Source organism: Tauraco erythrolophus, chromosome 10 (assembly GCF_009769465.1).
Source record: "Tauraco erythrolophus isolate bTauEry1 chromosome 10, bTauEry1.pri, whole genome shotgun sequence".
NCBI classification, from domain to species: Eukaryota; Metazoa; Chordata; class Aves; order Musophagiformes; family Musophagidae; genus Tauraco; species Tauraco erythrolophus.
Window position 1 is genome coordinate 10,781,349 of NC_141474.1, and position 15,413 is coordinate 10,796,761.

The following is a 15,413-nucleotide window of genomic DNA, read 5'->3' on the forward strand; positions in this document are numbered from 1 at the left end:
AACAGAGCCAGAAAAAACTCCTGGGACATTGCTTTCCTGTTAGAGTTATATAGCGTTTTAGATAGAAAGCAAGACTTATGTTGAAACTTCATTTTTATATGCATGAGTCTGGTCTTTACTCCAAAGTGTAGAGATGTTGAGGTCCATCTTCTCTGGTCTGTCTTTTTGGCTCTACACGCCCTTGCCAGTTCTGGTTTACTTCTGTTTTATTCACAGTGAGAACTCTTGCTTGTGCTTCCATAATTTCTTATTGCAGCTGCCTAACCTTCTCTTTCCTCTATTCATTCTTTTTTCTAGTCCATATTAGAAAAGACTCCTAAAGAAATACAGGCAGAAGTGGCCAAGGACTTCATTATGCGTTACTCGGACGTTCCTTGTAATAATCTGTTCTGCATCACTTTCCTCTTGATGAAGTTCATATTTTTTCCCCCAAGTATCCAGTTGTTGAATCACTGTGTTCTCATAAGTCTATGCAATCGAATATAAAAAAACACCTTTATGTTTTTGTAAGCTGAAAGTGAAATTGTGAGAACAGACAGATGTGATCAAGATCCTCATCAAAACATGAAAAGAAAATGAATGTATTTAAAGCAAGGAAATAATTCTTTTAAATAATGACTCTGCAAAATTGTTTAGGTGATCACTTCATCATCTTTCTGCAAGAGATGTTCATAAACTTCTTACTTTCTGTAGTCCAGTTTGCTTCTTAAACATGCTTTTTTTTTTTTTACTTACGCCTGTTTTTTTCCTATTCAGTGAGGTCTAAACCAGGCGAAGTCATGCCTTAAAATTATCTGAGACACTAATGTCAGAAATGAATGCTAATTTTTTTTCAAGCGTGGTTACTGAGACCTAAGCAGTCATATCTGAAATCTCAAATTGTATTGAAATCATATATGTTCACTGTTCTTTACTCATCTGCAGGAAATCCTTAGTTTTCTTACAAAAGTCAAACATAGTCCTGCGTGTTTTCTTTATCAGCATTCTCTGAACGGTGCTTGTTAAGTCTAGATAAGACCATTTTCTAGTGGCTGTCACTTCTGCTTTCCGAGTTTGACCTTTAAAGCATCATCTTCGGAAACCCACTATAATATAATTCCATGCTTTTATATTGACTTTAAACTTTCTCCTCATCTACCTTTTACTTAATGTTTTTTTAATGCCTCCAAGAAACTGAATGGCGTATGCTGTTTAGGTGCAAGGCAGCTATATTTAACTTTACTAGGATGGAAACGGTTGGAGAATATTTAATTTTTCGTTTAGCAATTCATTAGAGCAGAGCAGGAGAGTTCTGTTTTCCCATAACAAAACTGCTCAGTCATTCTGTAAAAAGTGATGAAAAGAGGAACTAGTGATATTACCCGCCTACCTTAAAGGTCTTTAAGGCATTTGAATAGCAAAGTTATGGCCAGAAAAATGGCCAGTTGCATTAAATGACTGAATAGCAGTTTTATCTGTACTGACATTGTGAAAACTCTTCAAAGTAGTTTTTTGTGATTCCATTCTCAAAGACAGAGGTGGAAATTTCATGGGATATGGCTTTTGAAACAAATAATTGTTGCTGGGAGACAGTCTACTGCTTGAGCATGCCTGGTATTCTCTGTTTACCTGATAAAACACTAGTTTGCAACACTACCCAAATTTTTAATGCACTTGTACAAGCGGTTCCCTTTTTGCCCAGTCTCAGCTATGTTGAGACTGATCTTTCACCTCAAACAGGATTATGGGTTTTTTTCATGTCGCACCCTAGAAGGTCAGTGGTCAGAGGGACATCAGGACTGTCCTTTGAGCCTCAGACAGGTGGAAGAAGCTGAATAGTAAAATGTAGATGATGAGAGTACTTCAGAAAGCTGTATGTCAGGCTATATTCCTTTGAGGTCAAATTTGGGCAGGTAATAGCTACTTGTATACAGTGGGAGATAACTGCATTCAGTTAACTTGATTATGTGGACCTTAAGATGCTTGAGACATTACAGCACCAGGCAGTGAATTAGTTTCAGTATTAACTGCTTGTGGTGCTACTGTGCTCTTCTGCAATAGAGGTTAAAAATTATTATTTTGGCATCATGTCTTCCGCGTTTTGGCTTCCTTATAGGAAGGGGGCAAACCCCACAACCATTAGAACTGCATTTTGCATTGTGCACTATTTTAAAATGGTGGAGAGAGAAAAGGATCCTATTTTGTTAACATGTGCTATATGAATTTGATTATGTTGTTCAACATAAAATAGGTTTGACCATGTGTTCCATCAACTTATATTTCGTGTTAGAAGGTAAGGCTCTAAACAGGAATATGATTACTTTTCCTTATAGGCTTTTCTCAGAATTAACACCGCCTGCTGGACTGTTTCCTAGAAACCTACAACTTATTTCAATAGCTAGTTGTGCAAAATCAGTTTTTTTTCGTAGTGGTGGCTTTTCATCACTCTTTTGACTGTTGGTTGACAACAGCCCAAGAAAACATTGAGAATACGTATTTTGATGGAAGAAGATAATGTAGTTAATTACTACACAAAATAATGTTCAGTGAATTTATTTTTAAGATAATTGGATTATTTTTAAACCTATAGAGGCAAAAATGGTGCCTGTTTCTTTGTTTAGTTTAAACATTGTTAGCAAATCTAACAGCTCTCTTTTGCATCCTCTTTAGATGGATAAATTCTACAGGGTTAATAGTATTATTGATGCTTTCAGGAAAAGAAGTAATTATTATCGTCATGCAAAATTACTAATGGCTTCAGTGGAATGAGACTACGTCTCAAAAACTGTTGTTGTATTGCATGCTTGCACTGTAAGAACTGAAGCTGATTTTGTAGTGTACAATCTTTTACAGTGTTAGATGGCAAATGAATAAAATGTTAAGAGAATACTACTACGTAAATTCTTTGAAAGTACACTGATATACTTTAAGTACATCGAAATGGAAATCTGTAATGGAAAATCATTCCAGTTCAGACATTTTGTGAATGACGTTTAATCACTGCTTGTGCTTAGACTTGCATTAAAAAAAATAATAATTCAGAATGTTTAAATAAAGTACCTGATTATAATTATGATAATTTCAGAATGCATTTTAAATCAAAGAACTATGCTTTCATGTGCACATACTTACATGTATTGTGTATTTGTTTTTAAATGGAAAGAAACCTGGTCTCCATCTTCCTGTTGACATCAAACAATCCTCTGATATGCAAATCCAGCTATGGGGAGAACAGATACACAGGGTTTGTTTGGATTCAGTCCAAGACTGAGAGAAAATTATATTTAAAGAAGTAATTTATATGCTTCGCTTCATTTAAATGAAAATGCATTTTGAAATAATCCCTAATACTAAAAACATTTTGGTGAAATGTTATGATCCTTTGTATGACTGATGCATTTTGCTATAGCTGTTTTAGATATGTGTTTCTCATACTCCTGTGTGTGTCTGTAATGAGTAGATGCAGCTGTCAACTTCTCGGTGGCACACTTCACTTCAACATAGTATATGAAAATATTTTTATTTTTTCGAGGTCATAAATATTTGTTACATGAATTTAAGGTGTGCATGAGTGTGAAGTGTGTGTATGTGCACACACTATTAAAATACGTCAAAGTGCTTTACTGCCTATCTAAAATTAATGTTGTTCATGTATTTTCTTCATGTGTTTAAGTTTAAAATCTGTCAAAATATGAATTCTTTAAAAAGAGAGACTAAACGAGCAGCAACTTTGCAGTCTTCTTACCTTTAGCTGCAAAATTTATAATGATCAAACTTGCACGTTTTAGCATTGGCTGAATTCCAGGTCTTCAGTATGTATTTTTGGAAGACTGTGTTATTGCAGTCCCTGAATATTCTATGTGAAGGAGATGTGTGTAGCGGAGCATAATTATGTTTCACGTAAGCTTTAACAGGCCATTGAACTGTTAACGGTGATCGGCAACGGTTTTTTATATAGGATGGAAAATATTTGAACAGGAGTTAAATTGCTATGGAAGTTTTGGAAATCACAGTTCCTTTAGTCTCCTTTTATGTATTGACAAAGTTTCTTAGACTAATCTGATTGACTCTTCTTACATCATCTTTGTGATTGTGTGTCACTACTGTTTTTCCTCCTATTTATTTTATGAGGATATGGAAACCAATGTTAGTGTAAGCAAATATTTTGTTTGGTAGGTTCTGTGGCCACTTACTTTATGCTAGGCTATTCTGACCACATTAGTCCAGCACTGAGGGTTGCTAAATACCATATAAATCCTTTTTTGGGATAGCAGTTTTATTTCATTAATGTCATTTTGTGGCTCTGTGTTGACTGACTTAAACACTTACCTTGATGATACATGTATTAATATTTAAGGAAAAAGCTTTCTGTGTCAAGAAATTGTGTTAAACCTTTCTTGGTTAGTTGTGAGCCTCTGGTTTTCTAAATAAAGGATTTTCTGTCTTTTCTTTTTTCAGTCATTTTATGGAAGTTTTAAATTTTGATATTCAATGTCCATCTTTTTTTCTTTAAGCATTTTAAGAAACAGAAGAGGTTGATTCCTGAAAGAACAGTTTGGAAGTACTTTGTTCAGCTTTGCAGTGCCTTGGAACATATGCATTCTCGTCGTGTTATGCATAGAGGTAATATAGGATCAAAGATGATTTGTCTTTACTAAACCTTTTACTGTGTGAGAATTATGCTGGTTCAATGCAAATGACACCAAATAATGTTGTAATAGAATCAATTTTTACAGCTGACACAATGTATGGTTTCTATAATGTTTTATAAGTAATGGAAAAGTGTGACAAAAGTTTGTGGTTGTACACTTGTGTGGTAGGCATTTGTTTGCAGCAATGGTTTGTGATACCAAGTTTTCAAAATACCTGATAGTTCTGTAGGTGATGGAGACACTTCCACTACTGCCTCTTTGCTTGCTCAATTAATTTTGCTGGCTCTTATTTTCTATCCTGTCCTTACTCTTCTATATTTGCCCATTGTCTTTCCGAAGTATTGTTACCTGCATTCTTGCACAGCTATCCATCCATTCTTTTCACCTCTTGCACCTTTTTTCTTACAAAAGTATTTGCCTTCTGCCATGCCTTCTGGTGATGTATAGGCCGTTCTCCCACTCCCTTGTCTACTGGATTATGTGCAGCCAGGAGCATTTTCTCCCCTTCTCTGCTCCACTCCGCTATTTCCAATCTCTGTGTCAAGTGCTGTGTCCCAACAGCCCTTGTAGTTGCCAGCTATCCTTGTCAGGTACTAAATCTCTTTTGCCCATTTTAAACCTCTGTACTGCTGTCTCCTCTGTATGTTGTCTTCATTTTACCTTGTAACTGAGTGAAAGAAAACAGATCGTAGTATAGTGCTTCTCAGATGTACAATTTTTTTTTGCCTTGGAAATCCCTCTGGCTATGAGTTGCAAGTTGTATATGGGCTGTCTCTCTGAGTTCAGGTGGAATTACATGTCTTAGGTTGGTGGCTTCCTTCTGCTGGGATGCACATAGCTGCCTGAAAGCACAAGTCTCTCGATCTCTGCTGAGCTTTGTCATTTGCAGCTAGAGATGTTGCATTCTTCAGCAGATCAGCTTAGATTCCCATGCCCCTGTCTCTGCAAATGCCTTTCCTTTGTGATTCTCCTTTGGTTTTTTTTTTTTCCTTTATGCATTCATACGGATATCTGCAAGTGCAAATTATACAAAGAGAGGGACATAAAGATAGGGTACAGGTATCTTCCTTTAATGCTTTTGTGACTAAACTAGTTGATTTCAGTATATTTTAGCTCAAAACCAAAATGAATTTAAATTCCTACCTTCAAAATACTACCTTCAAAGCTTCTGGCAAACCTATGGCAAATCTAACAATGCTATGGTAACGCACCAAAACCAATGACAATTAAAGCTGTTTTGAAGTTGAGCTGATATCAGTGCTGGATTATTAGACAAAGACCGGTCCAAACTCCTGAAAACTGGGTCAGATAGCAGCATAACGTAATTGCTTCTGTCTTCCTCTGTAAAGCTTGTAAGGTTTTGTAACTTTTTATTGGAAACTCGAAAATGCTGGTATTTGAAGGGTTATTAACCATTCCTTTTACTGTACCTGTATCTTACGCACACTGTAATCTCCTTTTATCAAAGTTAAGTGATTTTTCTTGAAGTTTAGAGCTATAGTGCATTGCTCTCGAGCTAATCGCATTTGCCAAACAAATACCAGGTCAGTGTATTTAGAAGACTAACAAGGATATGTACCTTGTTAAAAATCATAAAATAAAAATCTTGCTGTTGTCTCTGAAGGATTAGATTAAAACTTAAACTGAATGTTACTTGTGAAAAATAACTATCTGGGGTATACATCATTATTTTGCTTTGTTTCTACTTGATTAGCCTGATTCCATTGACGAGTTCAATAACCATTCTCCTGAGTAAACTTGCTTCCTTTTTTTTTAATGCCTGCTATTAAGGAGAATCAGTTACCTATTTCAAATAAATAACATCATGCCACTGTGGGTAATGTGATCAGCAAAAGTGATGAAATATGTTTTCCAGTTCTTGAAAACGTTTTTTGTCTGTTACTTAAGACATAATGAGAGGTTTTCTAATTCTAATGGAAGTCCTTATGTATAGCTTGTATAAAGTAGTAACGAACTCCCTGTATATGCTTCTCTGGGTGTGGAGGCTTTTTGTTTTGTTGTTTGTTGTTGTTGTTGTTTGATTGCTTCTTTTTTTAAAAAATACTTTCCATGGCTCTTAATTTTTTGCTTGAGTGATGTTTGTACTATTAAAATAGTTAATTTGAAATTTTAAATCTCAGACTTGCTCTTTCTGAACAGCACAGTCCAATTTTGTTAATATTAGCTGTAAATAAAAGCCTCTTTTGGTCTATTATTAATAGAGCAGTAGCTTTTCTTGCAACTTCATTGTGACGCTTAAATGTCTTTTTTTCCTTTTTTTTTTTTTCTCCAGATATAAAGCCAGCTAATGTGTTCATTACGGCTACAGGGGTAGTAAAGCTTGGAGACCTTGGACTTGGTCGTTTTTTCAGCTCCAAAACCACAGCTGCACATTCTTTAGGTAAGCTTTCTCTGAGGTACAGGTGTTGAGGAGATGGATTTTTTTACATGGTGCAAATACTGTGCCGACTCATGAGGAGGAAGAGAAGGGTTAGATCCAGCTAAAGCTTTTGCTGAAAAATAAAGAAAAAAAGGTCAGCACCATGGACAAATGCAGAAAAGCTGTAACACTGAGGTGTTGCTTTCAGCACTGCAGCTGTTTAAATCATTGAATGTACATTCCTGGCTAAAAACAAGTCTTCATGGCAGCAGTGTTTTCTAGAAATGTTAGGAAAAAATAAGATCAATAGTATAGATGCATTTTTTAAAATTCATTTGAACTTTAATTAGTGTTGGAAAGTATCTAATAATTCTGTGTGCCTATATGGGTAGCATTGATGACATGTTGGTTATATGTTTTGAAAGGGCTAACAGAGAAGCTTCCGTGTTTTAAGGTGGAGTTTCTCAATATAAGCTAAGTAAGTCAAAAAGAGATCAGAATTAGACCTTATGAACCATAAAGACTTGAAAAAACCAAAAAACCCAGAACAAACAACGAAAGTCCCAGAAAACTCATTTTTATAAGAATAGGAAAAAACTTTCTGAAATTCCTAATTTATTCTTTGCTAGCACATAAAAAAATAACATTGTATTATCTTTTTCCAAACAAAATTTTCATATAACTTTCATCTTTTGTGTAGCATGTGGAGACTAAGATGATTAAGAAGCCTTTAAAGAAGAAAAAGAAAAATCTGGTAGATATTTTAAGTTTAAATGTAAGGAATGGACAAAGATGGAATCTAAGAGGATCTCTGTAAAAGAGAAAAGCCTTGTAAATAGAGTAGCATCTGCTTTAAAGAGAAATGTAAGAATTAGTGTTTATACTATGGTTATGTAGTTTATTTTAGTTAAGAAAAAACCTATTTTTCCCTGCTGAAGTGGCTGTGTTTAGTGGTTACTGAGTGCAAGCCTGTTAGCTGACTGCAAAGGGTGTGAAATGAACTTTCAGACACCTGGAGAGCAGGGCCATTGATGGCAGCACCCAGAATCGTCTCCTGTTCCTTCTGACCGGTATTGAGGCAGGCAGAGCACCTTACTGATACTTCAATACAGATAGGTAAAATCAATTCAAATTCTTCTCAGTGAGAACTTTTAACAAATGACAATGACAAGTCTGTAATTAGGCATTTGGCAATTTTTATGTGTTTCACAAGAGTGCATGATAAGGAAGATAATATCTAAGAAAGGCAAGACTGGCTAAGTAATACTTATAGTCCATATTGTAGGGCCATGGGAGGACACACCTTACTTCCCTGTCTTCCAGAAAGCCTTTGGTCACTTTTTTGTGCCTTCCTGTTTTTATCATGTTTAGTGCAAACTGCTACTGATATAATCAAAACCATGAGTAACTGCTAAGATCTTAATAGGATAAATAGATCTTAAAAGGATCTTAACCCAGACACGTGTATGCAATCTTGCGTTAATAAAAAAGAGAGAGAGAGAGAGAGGCAGAGGAGAAGTGAGACCAGACTGGAAATGGTGCTTGAGTTTCACATCGAAGTTCAGATATAACTCTAAAGATCTGATGCTAGTTCATGGCAAAGTGTATTAGATAAAGTGCAGCTGTTCGTGTTGCCATCGTAGTCCAGTGGCCATCTGTGGCAGCACTGTGGAGATCTTCTTTGTCGTAGAGTCCTGCTACTGCCTGCAAGTGAAAGAAGGATGTAAATGAGCAGTGTGAAGAGGGAACTGCTCCTGGACTGTATTCGCTGGAAGCTGTAAATCCTAATCTGTAGGTAGGAGTGCATGAAGAAGGCAAAAGTCAGTTGTGAGGGCGGGAGAGCTAGACTTGTGTTCTGACGCAGAAGTCAGGAAGTTAAAGAGGAGCAAACTGCTTCAACCCTGGGTTATTTTGACTTGCTGCAGGGGAATGGTTGCAAAGGGACTGAAGACCGAGCTTGAGTTAAAAACAGTGTAAAACCCCCAAGCCCTTTAAAGCTCATCTCTTACAAGTACAAGAGTCTTCTAGAGAGCAGGGGGTAGGGGGATGGCAGCTTTGTTTCTAATGTTGGGTGCTGTGTCATGGTAGAGGAGCTGTTGTTTTTTATTTTCTTTTTCCCTGTCTCCTCTTCTCCCGTTTCCCTCTTAATTATGACCCAATGTCAGAATTCAGCCTAGCAAAAGGGTTTTGTTCAGCTGTTAACTTAGGCTACAGCGGAAACAGTGGCACTCTGATTTACCATGTCACTAGTAGAGACCACTTTTTAAAATTAATTTCTCAGGCAGTTTCTGATGCTGATTTTCCTGAAATTTCTTTCAAAGTTTTGTCTTTTTATGATTCCATAAACCTTTGGTGCACAAATCCCAGTGAATTACAAACGTATTGTGTGTAGCAATTTATACTTGTTTACAGGCTTTATAAAAATTTTAGTAGCAAACTAGAGTCAGGCTTTCAGAGATAAAGAAGTGTACTAAAATTTTCATTAGCTACAGCTTCTAACTGCTAATTATGAATAATACTGATTTAATTAAATACTTGCTGATGGTCCATTTGAAACAAATGAAAATACTGCACTGAACAGGGTTTGTTAATGGTCTTAACTCTTCCTGTACAACCTTATCAAAACAGTAGAATTTTCTATTGTGACATGTATATACCTTTTGAAAATAGAAAATCTGTCTTTCAAAAATGCAAAGGAAGCAGAGGCATTCGGTATTGTCGATTCAATACAAACTTGACAAAATTTCTTGGTTTCAGATGCTTTTATATTAGAAAGGGGAAGATGATCCAAGAAAGGCTTCTTATTCCTTTCTCTATGACTGTATGCGTTAGGAGGCTTTTTTGTTGTTGTGTTTTGTTGGGTTTTTTTTTAATGGCTGAATGCCAGGCCTTATGCTCTTTGATGAATTGGCAATTCTGAGGCCAGCTTGTGGAAATGTGCCTTTTTTAATCTTTGTTAGCCATTCAGTAGATTTAAATGTAGTCCATATTTTAGTATTTCAATCACACAAAAAAAACCCACAACACTAAAAAAAAAAAATCACTTCTCCAGTGTGGTTGTGCTAGAGGGCTGCACAGTATGCTGTCTGGGTGGACACTGCCATGATGTGAATACCTTCTTGCAGGGCAAAGGAGCAGATCTGCAATCTTTTTAAAATGCTTGAAAGCAAAGGATCATCTGTATTGAATTCTGGTGTTTCTTCTGTGGTTTGACAACTTCTGTCATTTCAGTGATACTTCTGTCCCCAGCACAGAGCGATGTTATGAGAGATTTGACTGTAAATCATGCAGATTGTGGGAAATTAAAAACCTTGTAAATATGCTTGCAGATACTCTTCTTTCCTCTTACATATGGATCTCTAACCCAGCAGAGGATGTCAAAGCCAGTGCTGAGGTGGTAGTATGCGGCACTGTTTTGCTGTGAATAGAATAAGCTCCACTTTCAAACTCTCAACCAAACTGTTCAGAGAAACCTGCACCCTCGGTGTACAGGAAGGCTAGCAGGGGAAATCTGCAGCTGATGCGTATCAGTCATCGAAGCTGTATTAAAACAGCTCTTTAGGTACAAAAACATGAGCTCTCTTACAGTAGTTTGAAAGCTGAAGATAAATTATTGTGCTGTTACAATGCAACATTATAAAAGACCCCAAGATATTTATAGATTGATTTCTGCAGCTAGACTGTTTGCATAATGTAGGCTAAGTTGCGGAATTACTTTGGATAAGTGCAGTATTTTATGTCCCATATCTGTGGTTGAAGATGAGCCTATGACTTAGAAATCTCCTACACCTATATTACAATAGATAAGTAAAAAAAAATATCTATAGTCATGGAGAATTTGTCATGCCAGTGGTTGGTTACCCTTATGGTTCCATAACTGCAGCTGTTTTGTAACTTAGTCTATCTTCAGCATCAAGCATTCATCGTCTTGAGCACTTGCATGTTGTGTTGAACTCTGTATTATAAAATTCCTGTAAGCTCATGGACATTGTCATTCATAAACTGTATCTTTTGATTACTTAAAAAAAAAGAAGGCCAAATTTATTTAACTGAATTCTTTAAATCAGAAGAGTTACTAAAGTGATTTTAGCCCCCTTCCTGAACTTGCTTAGTTACATAGTCCAATGCATGGAATGTCATTGGTAAGTATATGGCCTTTTTTAAAACTAGTCTATTAAATACCTTCTGAATTAGCCATTACATTGTTTTGCATAAGTAGTATGAACATTTACCAGGTGTTTTTTTCTCCCAGCTTAAAAATGCTTGATAGTACTTAGAGCTATGTGTTGTATTTCATTCAACTCCTCAATGCATTGTAAGTTTTCAAGTGAACACACTCTCCTCTCTAACTGAGCTGCAGTGCGAGTTATGTGTTTATGCGGGTAATAAGATGTCAAATAGCTTCTTCGACGCTGATCCTTCAGATCCAGCTTCCTACCCCTAATAACAACCGTTTCCATTACGTCCATTGCCTCTCCCAATAGCAGAAAGCTTGCATAGAGAAACAATGCTTTCCAAATCTGCAACATCTTTAAAGGGAGTGAGCTCCAGAGCAGCAGCAGATTCTGAGGAAGCAGTTTATTTGACCTAGGCCATTTTCAAGGAGACTACTGTTCAGACCTGCCGGTTATCCGAGATGTGAAATGCAGTGAACAGAGTGCTGAAGTTACAGATTTTGTTCTTAAAAAAAACAGGCAACTTAATGTGTTACGTGTTTGTCTTGTGTTATCCCACTTCTGTGTCTTCAGATGAGTAAAGAAAGTCCCATGTCTTATTAGTATTGTGATGCTGTGTTTCACTTAGCAGAAAAAAAATAAGGATCCAGGAAGGAAACATAACGTATAATCACATCTGGTAGTAGCTTACCAGCAGCACAGTGCTACGTAGTGAGATTGCTCACCGTTTTAAAGAATCCTTGTAATGCCTTTGGTAGTTCCCGAATGTCAGAATAATGAATCTTGTGTGTCACGTTCTGTTAAAAACAGTTTGCAAGTAGTAATGATGTCTAGATCTTCAGGTGGTTGTTGTGATTCAATGACTAACATAACTAATTTCAGTTCCTTTCACTTGTTGGTCGTTGGAGGCTTCAGGTTGTGTTGCAGTTAAGGTGTTACACTAGGCTAAACGCTGTAAAATGATAGCATTTGTTCTTCCTTTTCACTATCATCAATCTTTCACAGTCATATCAGACCTTTAATGTATCAGCAGGCTTCCCAGAGCTACTGGTTAAAACTACCTTTGCTTTTGGTAAACTATGAACCTTCAAACCTCTGTGTTTCAGCTGCCCCCTGTGGATTCTGTGAAGCCTCTTTCTGGCACATTACTCACTGCCAGCTACTCGCGTGATGTCTCAGCGCAGCAAAGGCAGTGCCTCTGTACCCAGCTAACAACCAGATTACTATTAAACTTACTTTTTGTTGTTAGGTGAATTCTGCCAACAAAGCGTCAGAATATACTAAACCAGTGTGTTAATTAATGGATGCAAAGTACAGCTGAAAGTTTTCAGAGGTGTCCAAGCTCACAAGTCCTTGGAGTAAAAAAAAAATAAGATAAAAAATTCAAGGGCAAAGTACAACAGTAAGGATAATAAAAATATGAAAGCTGTGTTTAATCACAGTTTCCAATTTTAAGGTAGCCGTTATTAAACGCCCGTTAAAGTGTTGCAGTTGATACCTTAGAATAAGAGTTGCTTCTGGATATTTTGGTAGCTATTTTGATTTTTGCAGGCCACTCATTTGCGTACCTATTCTTCCACAGGGAAAAGACCATTCCTCTGTTGTGGGTGAATATGAACATCCCATGAGAGTAAATGGTTTTCACAGTACTCCATCATTTTGAGATGCCTTTCCCCAGCCTTTCTCCTTTTAGGCTCTTGATCTTTCACAGTCTCAGTTCAGAGCTGCAGTGATTCCTCAGGCCAGTGTTAAGGGAGCCTGTGGGGAGGGGGGCTGCAGCTCCCTCTGCTTTCCTGGGCCTGGAAGTCTCTCCCAAAATATTTAGGGGGCCAAATCCATTGTAAGATGCAATTCGAGACCGCTGTCCTTACGTACCTGTTAGAGAAGCACACTCTCAGTTTGTATTGGTTATTTTCAATATTGTTTGCCAAGAAGGAGATCTGTTGAAATTACCAGCAGCAGTAGCCTGACCTGGGATAAAGTAGTACTGGGTTTGCCAATCTGAGCTGGGCCTTTCAAGTAGGAAAGTATGAGGTTGGGTTTTTTTTTGCTTTGTTTTCCCTTCTTCCTCCCTAGGAAAGTATGACATAGTTTGAGATGTCAGCTTTTCGAAAGATAGGGCATGTTTTCAAAGCAAACTCCTTAACTTTTGGAAACAGTGTAAAACTGTTAACCTGGTTATTTAGATTTGGAATTCACTATATCTCCATTTCCAGTATTCATACAGAGATGAATTCTGAATAAATGAGGCTAATTGAGATGCGCAGAAGTGATACGAGATCTTTGTGTTAAATAAAATAGTGTGAAGGTCTGATTTTTGTGATTTGCAATCAGAGTGCTGATTTAAATCTCTGGCTGTGTTGCAAGATGTTTAGTTTTGAAATAAGGTCAACTTGGATTGAGCTGACAGAATTCAGTTCGTTTTCATCCTTCGGATTCGTTGCTTAAGAAAATGTTCCATGCAAAATTGAAGTAAAAATCTATGTAGATCTGTGACACTTTTTGCTGCTAGGCAATCATTTTGGGGGAATATAAGAAGAAAGTTCAGAGACAATGCACCAAAATTGCCACTACTGTTATTTTCTCTAACTTTTTTGTGGATCTGTCACATAGGAACCCATCACTCAGATACTTTTTTTTTTTTAATGGCTTTTTGTTACAGAGCTGAAACATCTCTCAGAATTTCTCTCTTCCAAGTAACTTGTGACACAGATGGGTAGGTGCTGATTAAAATCAAGGGGAGAGATGTCCTGGACTATCCAATATAAATTTGCTCTGAGATGGTCCTAGTAAATGCTGCTTCTCAAGAGCAGACGTCTCCAGAGCCCACAGCTCTGAGGCAGGATTAAGCTAGGACAGCCACAGATTTGGGAGCTGAAAAATCCTCACAGAGTCTAGTCCTGCAGCAGATGGCCAAGTTGCTCATAGGAACCTCGGCTTCTGCTGGACTTGCAGATTTTCCAGCCTTCCTCTCTGGGAAGCTGAAGATCCTAGATTTCAGGCTCAGTTTTAGCTTGATATTCAAACCAAATTGTGTTTATTAGTTTCAAAAGCAGTTTTTTTCAGATTTGTGTATTCTCAAAAGGAAGAAAAGAAAAAAAAAAACCCAAAATCAAGCCATAGAAGAGAATTTCTAGCTGTTGTTATTTCCAGCCACAGTGATAACAGTTTGAAAAGGAGGAGGGATGTGTGTGTGTGGTATGTTCCCTTGGTTCTCTTCAGAAGAAAATAATTACTTCAGAGCTTCTTTTAGAAGGAAAAATTGGGAGTATTCTACAACTGAATAATTCTGGTAATAAGGTATCAGTAGTGAAAATTAAGCTGCATTGGGTGAAACAGATATCTAATTGTGTGTATTTCTATTAAACTGAAGAGTCAAGAGTATGAATTGAAATTATATGTGTAGCAAAATGAGAAATAGAGAAGATGGAAAATATTTTCAGCCAGGAAAACTGTACTTTTACTACTATTTAACAACAGAAATTTTAATTCAAAAATACTTGTGTATTTATTGCAGTTGGTACACCTTATTATATGTCTCCAGAGAGAATACACGAAAATGGTTACAACTTCAAATCTGACATCTGGTCTCTAGGCTGTCTGCTGTATGAGGTAATACTGATACATACAGTGAACTTAACACTGCTGTGCTTCCCACCCTCTGCCCTCCCCCTTCAACATATTAGGTACTGTTTTAGGTATATTTCTGTATCTTTGTTGTTTAGAATAGTATGTAGCATTGTGGAAAAGCTACTTTTCAGCTATTATATGTCTGTCTGTAATACTATCAGTGAAAACTCTTACGTAACTTCAGCATATGAAATACTTTTATTTGTGTGCTCATAAAGACTTGCCTTGTGCTGGGCTTGCTACAAAGTTTTTACAGCAATTTGCTGACAGTTGGGCGTAACTGAAGGATTAATAAATGAATAATGGCAAGGACATGTAAAACTGTTCTAGGCGTTTTGATGGCCTATGCTGACTATATGATCGTGGTAATAAATACATTGAGAAATAGTAGGACTGGATTGAATATGCAATTAGTGCTTTCAAAAACTGCAGTATAATTATTTTAATACAAGTTTAATCTTTTAGAAATTATTTAAAGCCTAAGCAAAACAATAGAAAAAAAGTTACTGTGTACTTACTACTACTATCGTGGATTAACTTTCAAGATAATGACTTTTGCTGCACAGGCATATGTAATTTACTCTTTCTTATCCTCCA

General features: G+C 36.7%; 1 protein-coding gene across 2 annotated transcripts in view; it reads left to right on the top strand.

Annotated features, from left to right (window-relative positions):
• Positions 1–15,413, top strand: part of NEK7 (NIMA related kinase 7) — a 73,218-nt gene that overhangs the window by 45,858 nt on the left and 11,947 nt on the right. For both annotated transcript variants that reach the window (XM_086617193.1, XM_086617192.1), the window contains exons 6-8: positions 4,494–4,602; positions 6,925–7,032; positions 14,704–14,798. In XM_086617193.1, coding sequence (XP_086473319.1) covers positions 4,494–4,602; positions 6,925–7,032; positions 14,704–14,798 — 312 coding nt within the window. The remainder of the gene's footprint in view (positions 1–4,493; positions 4,603–6,924; positions 7,033–14,703; positions 14,799–15,413) is intronic.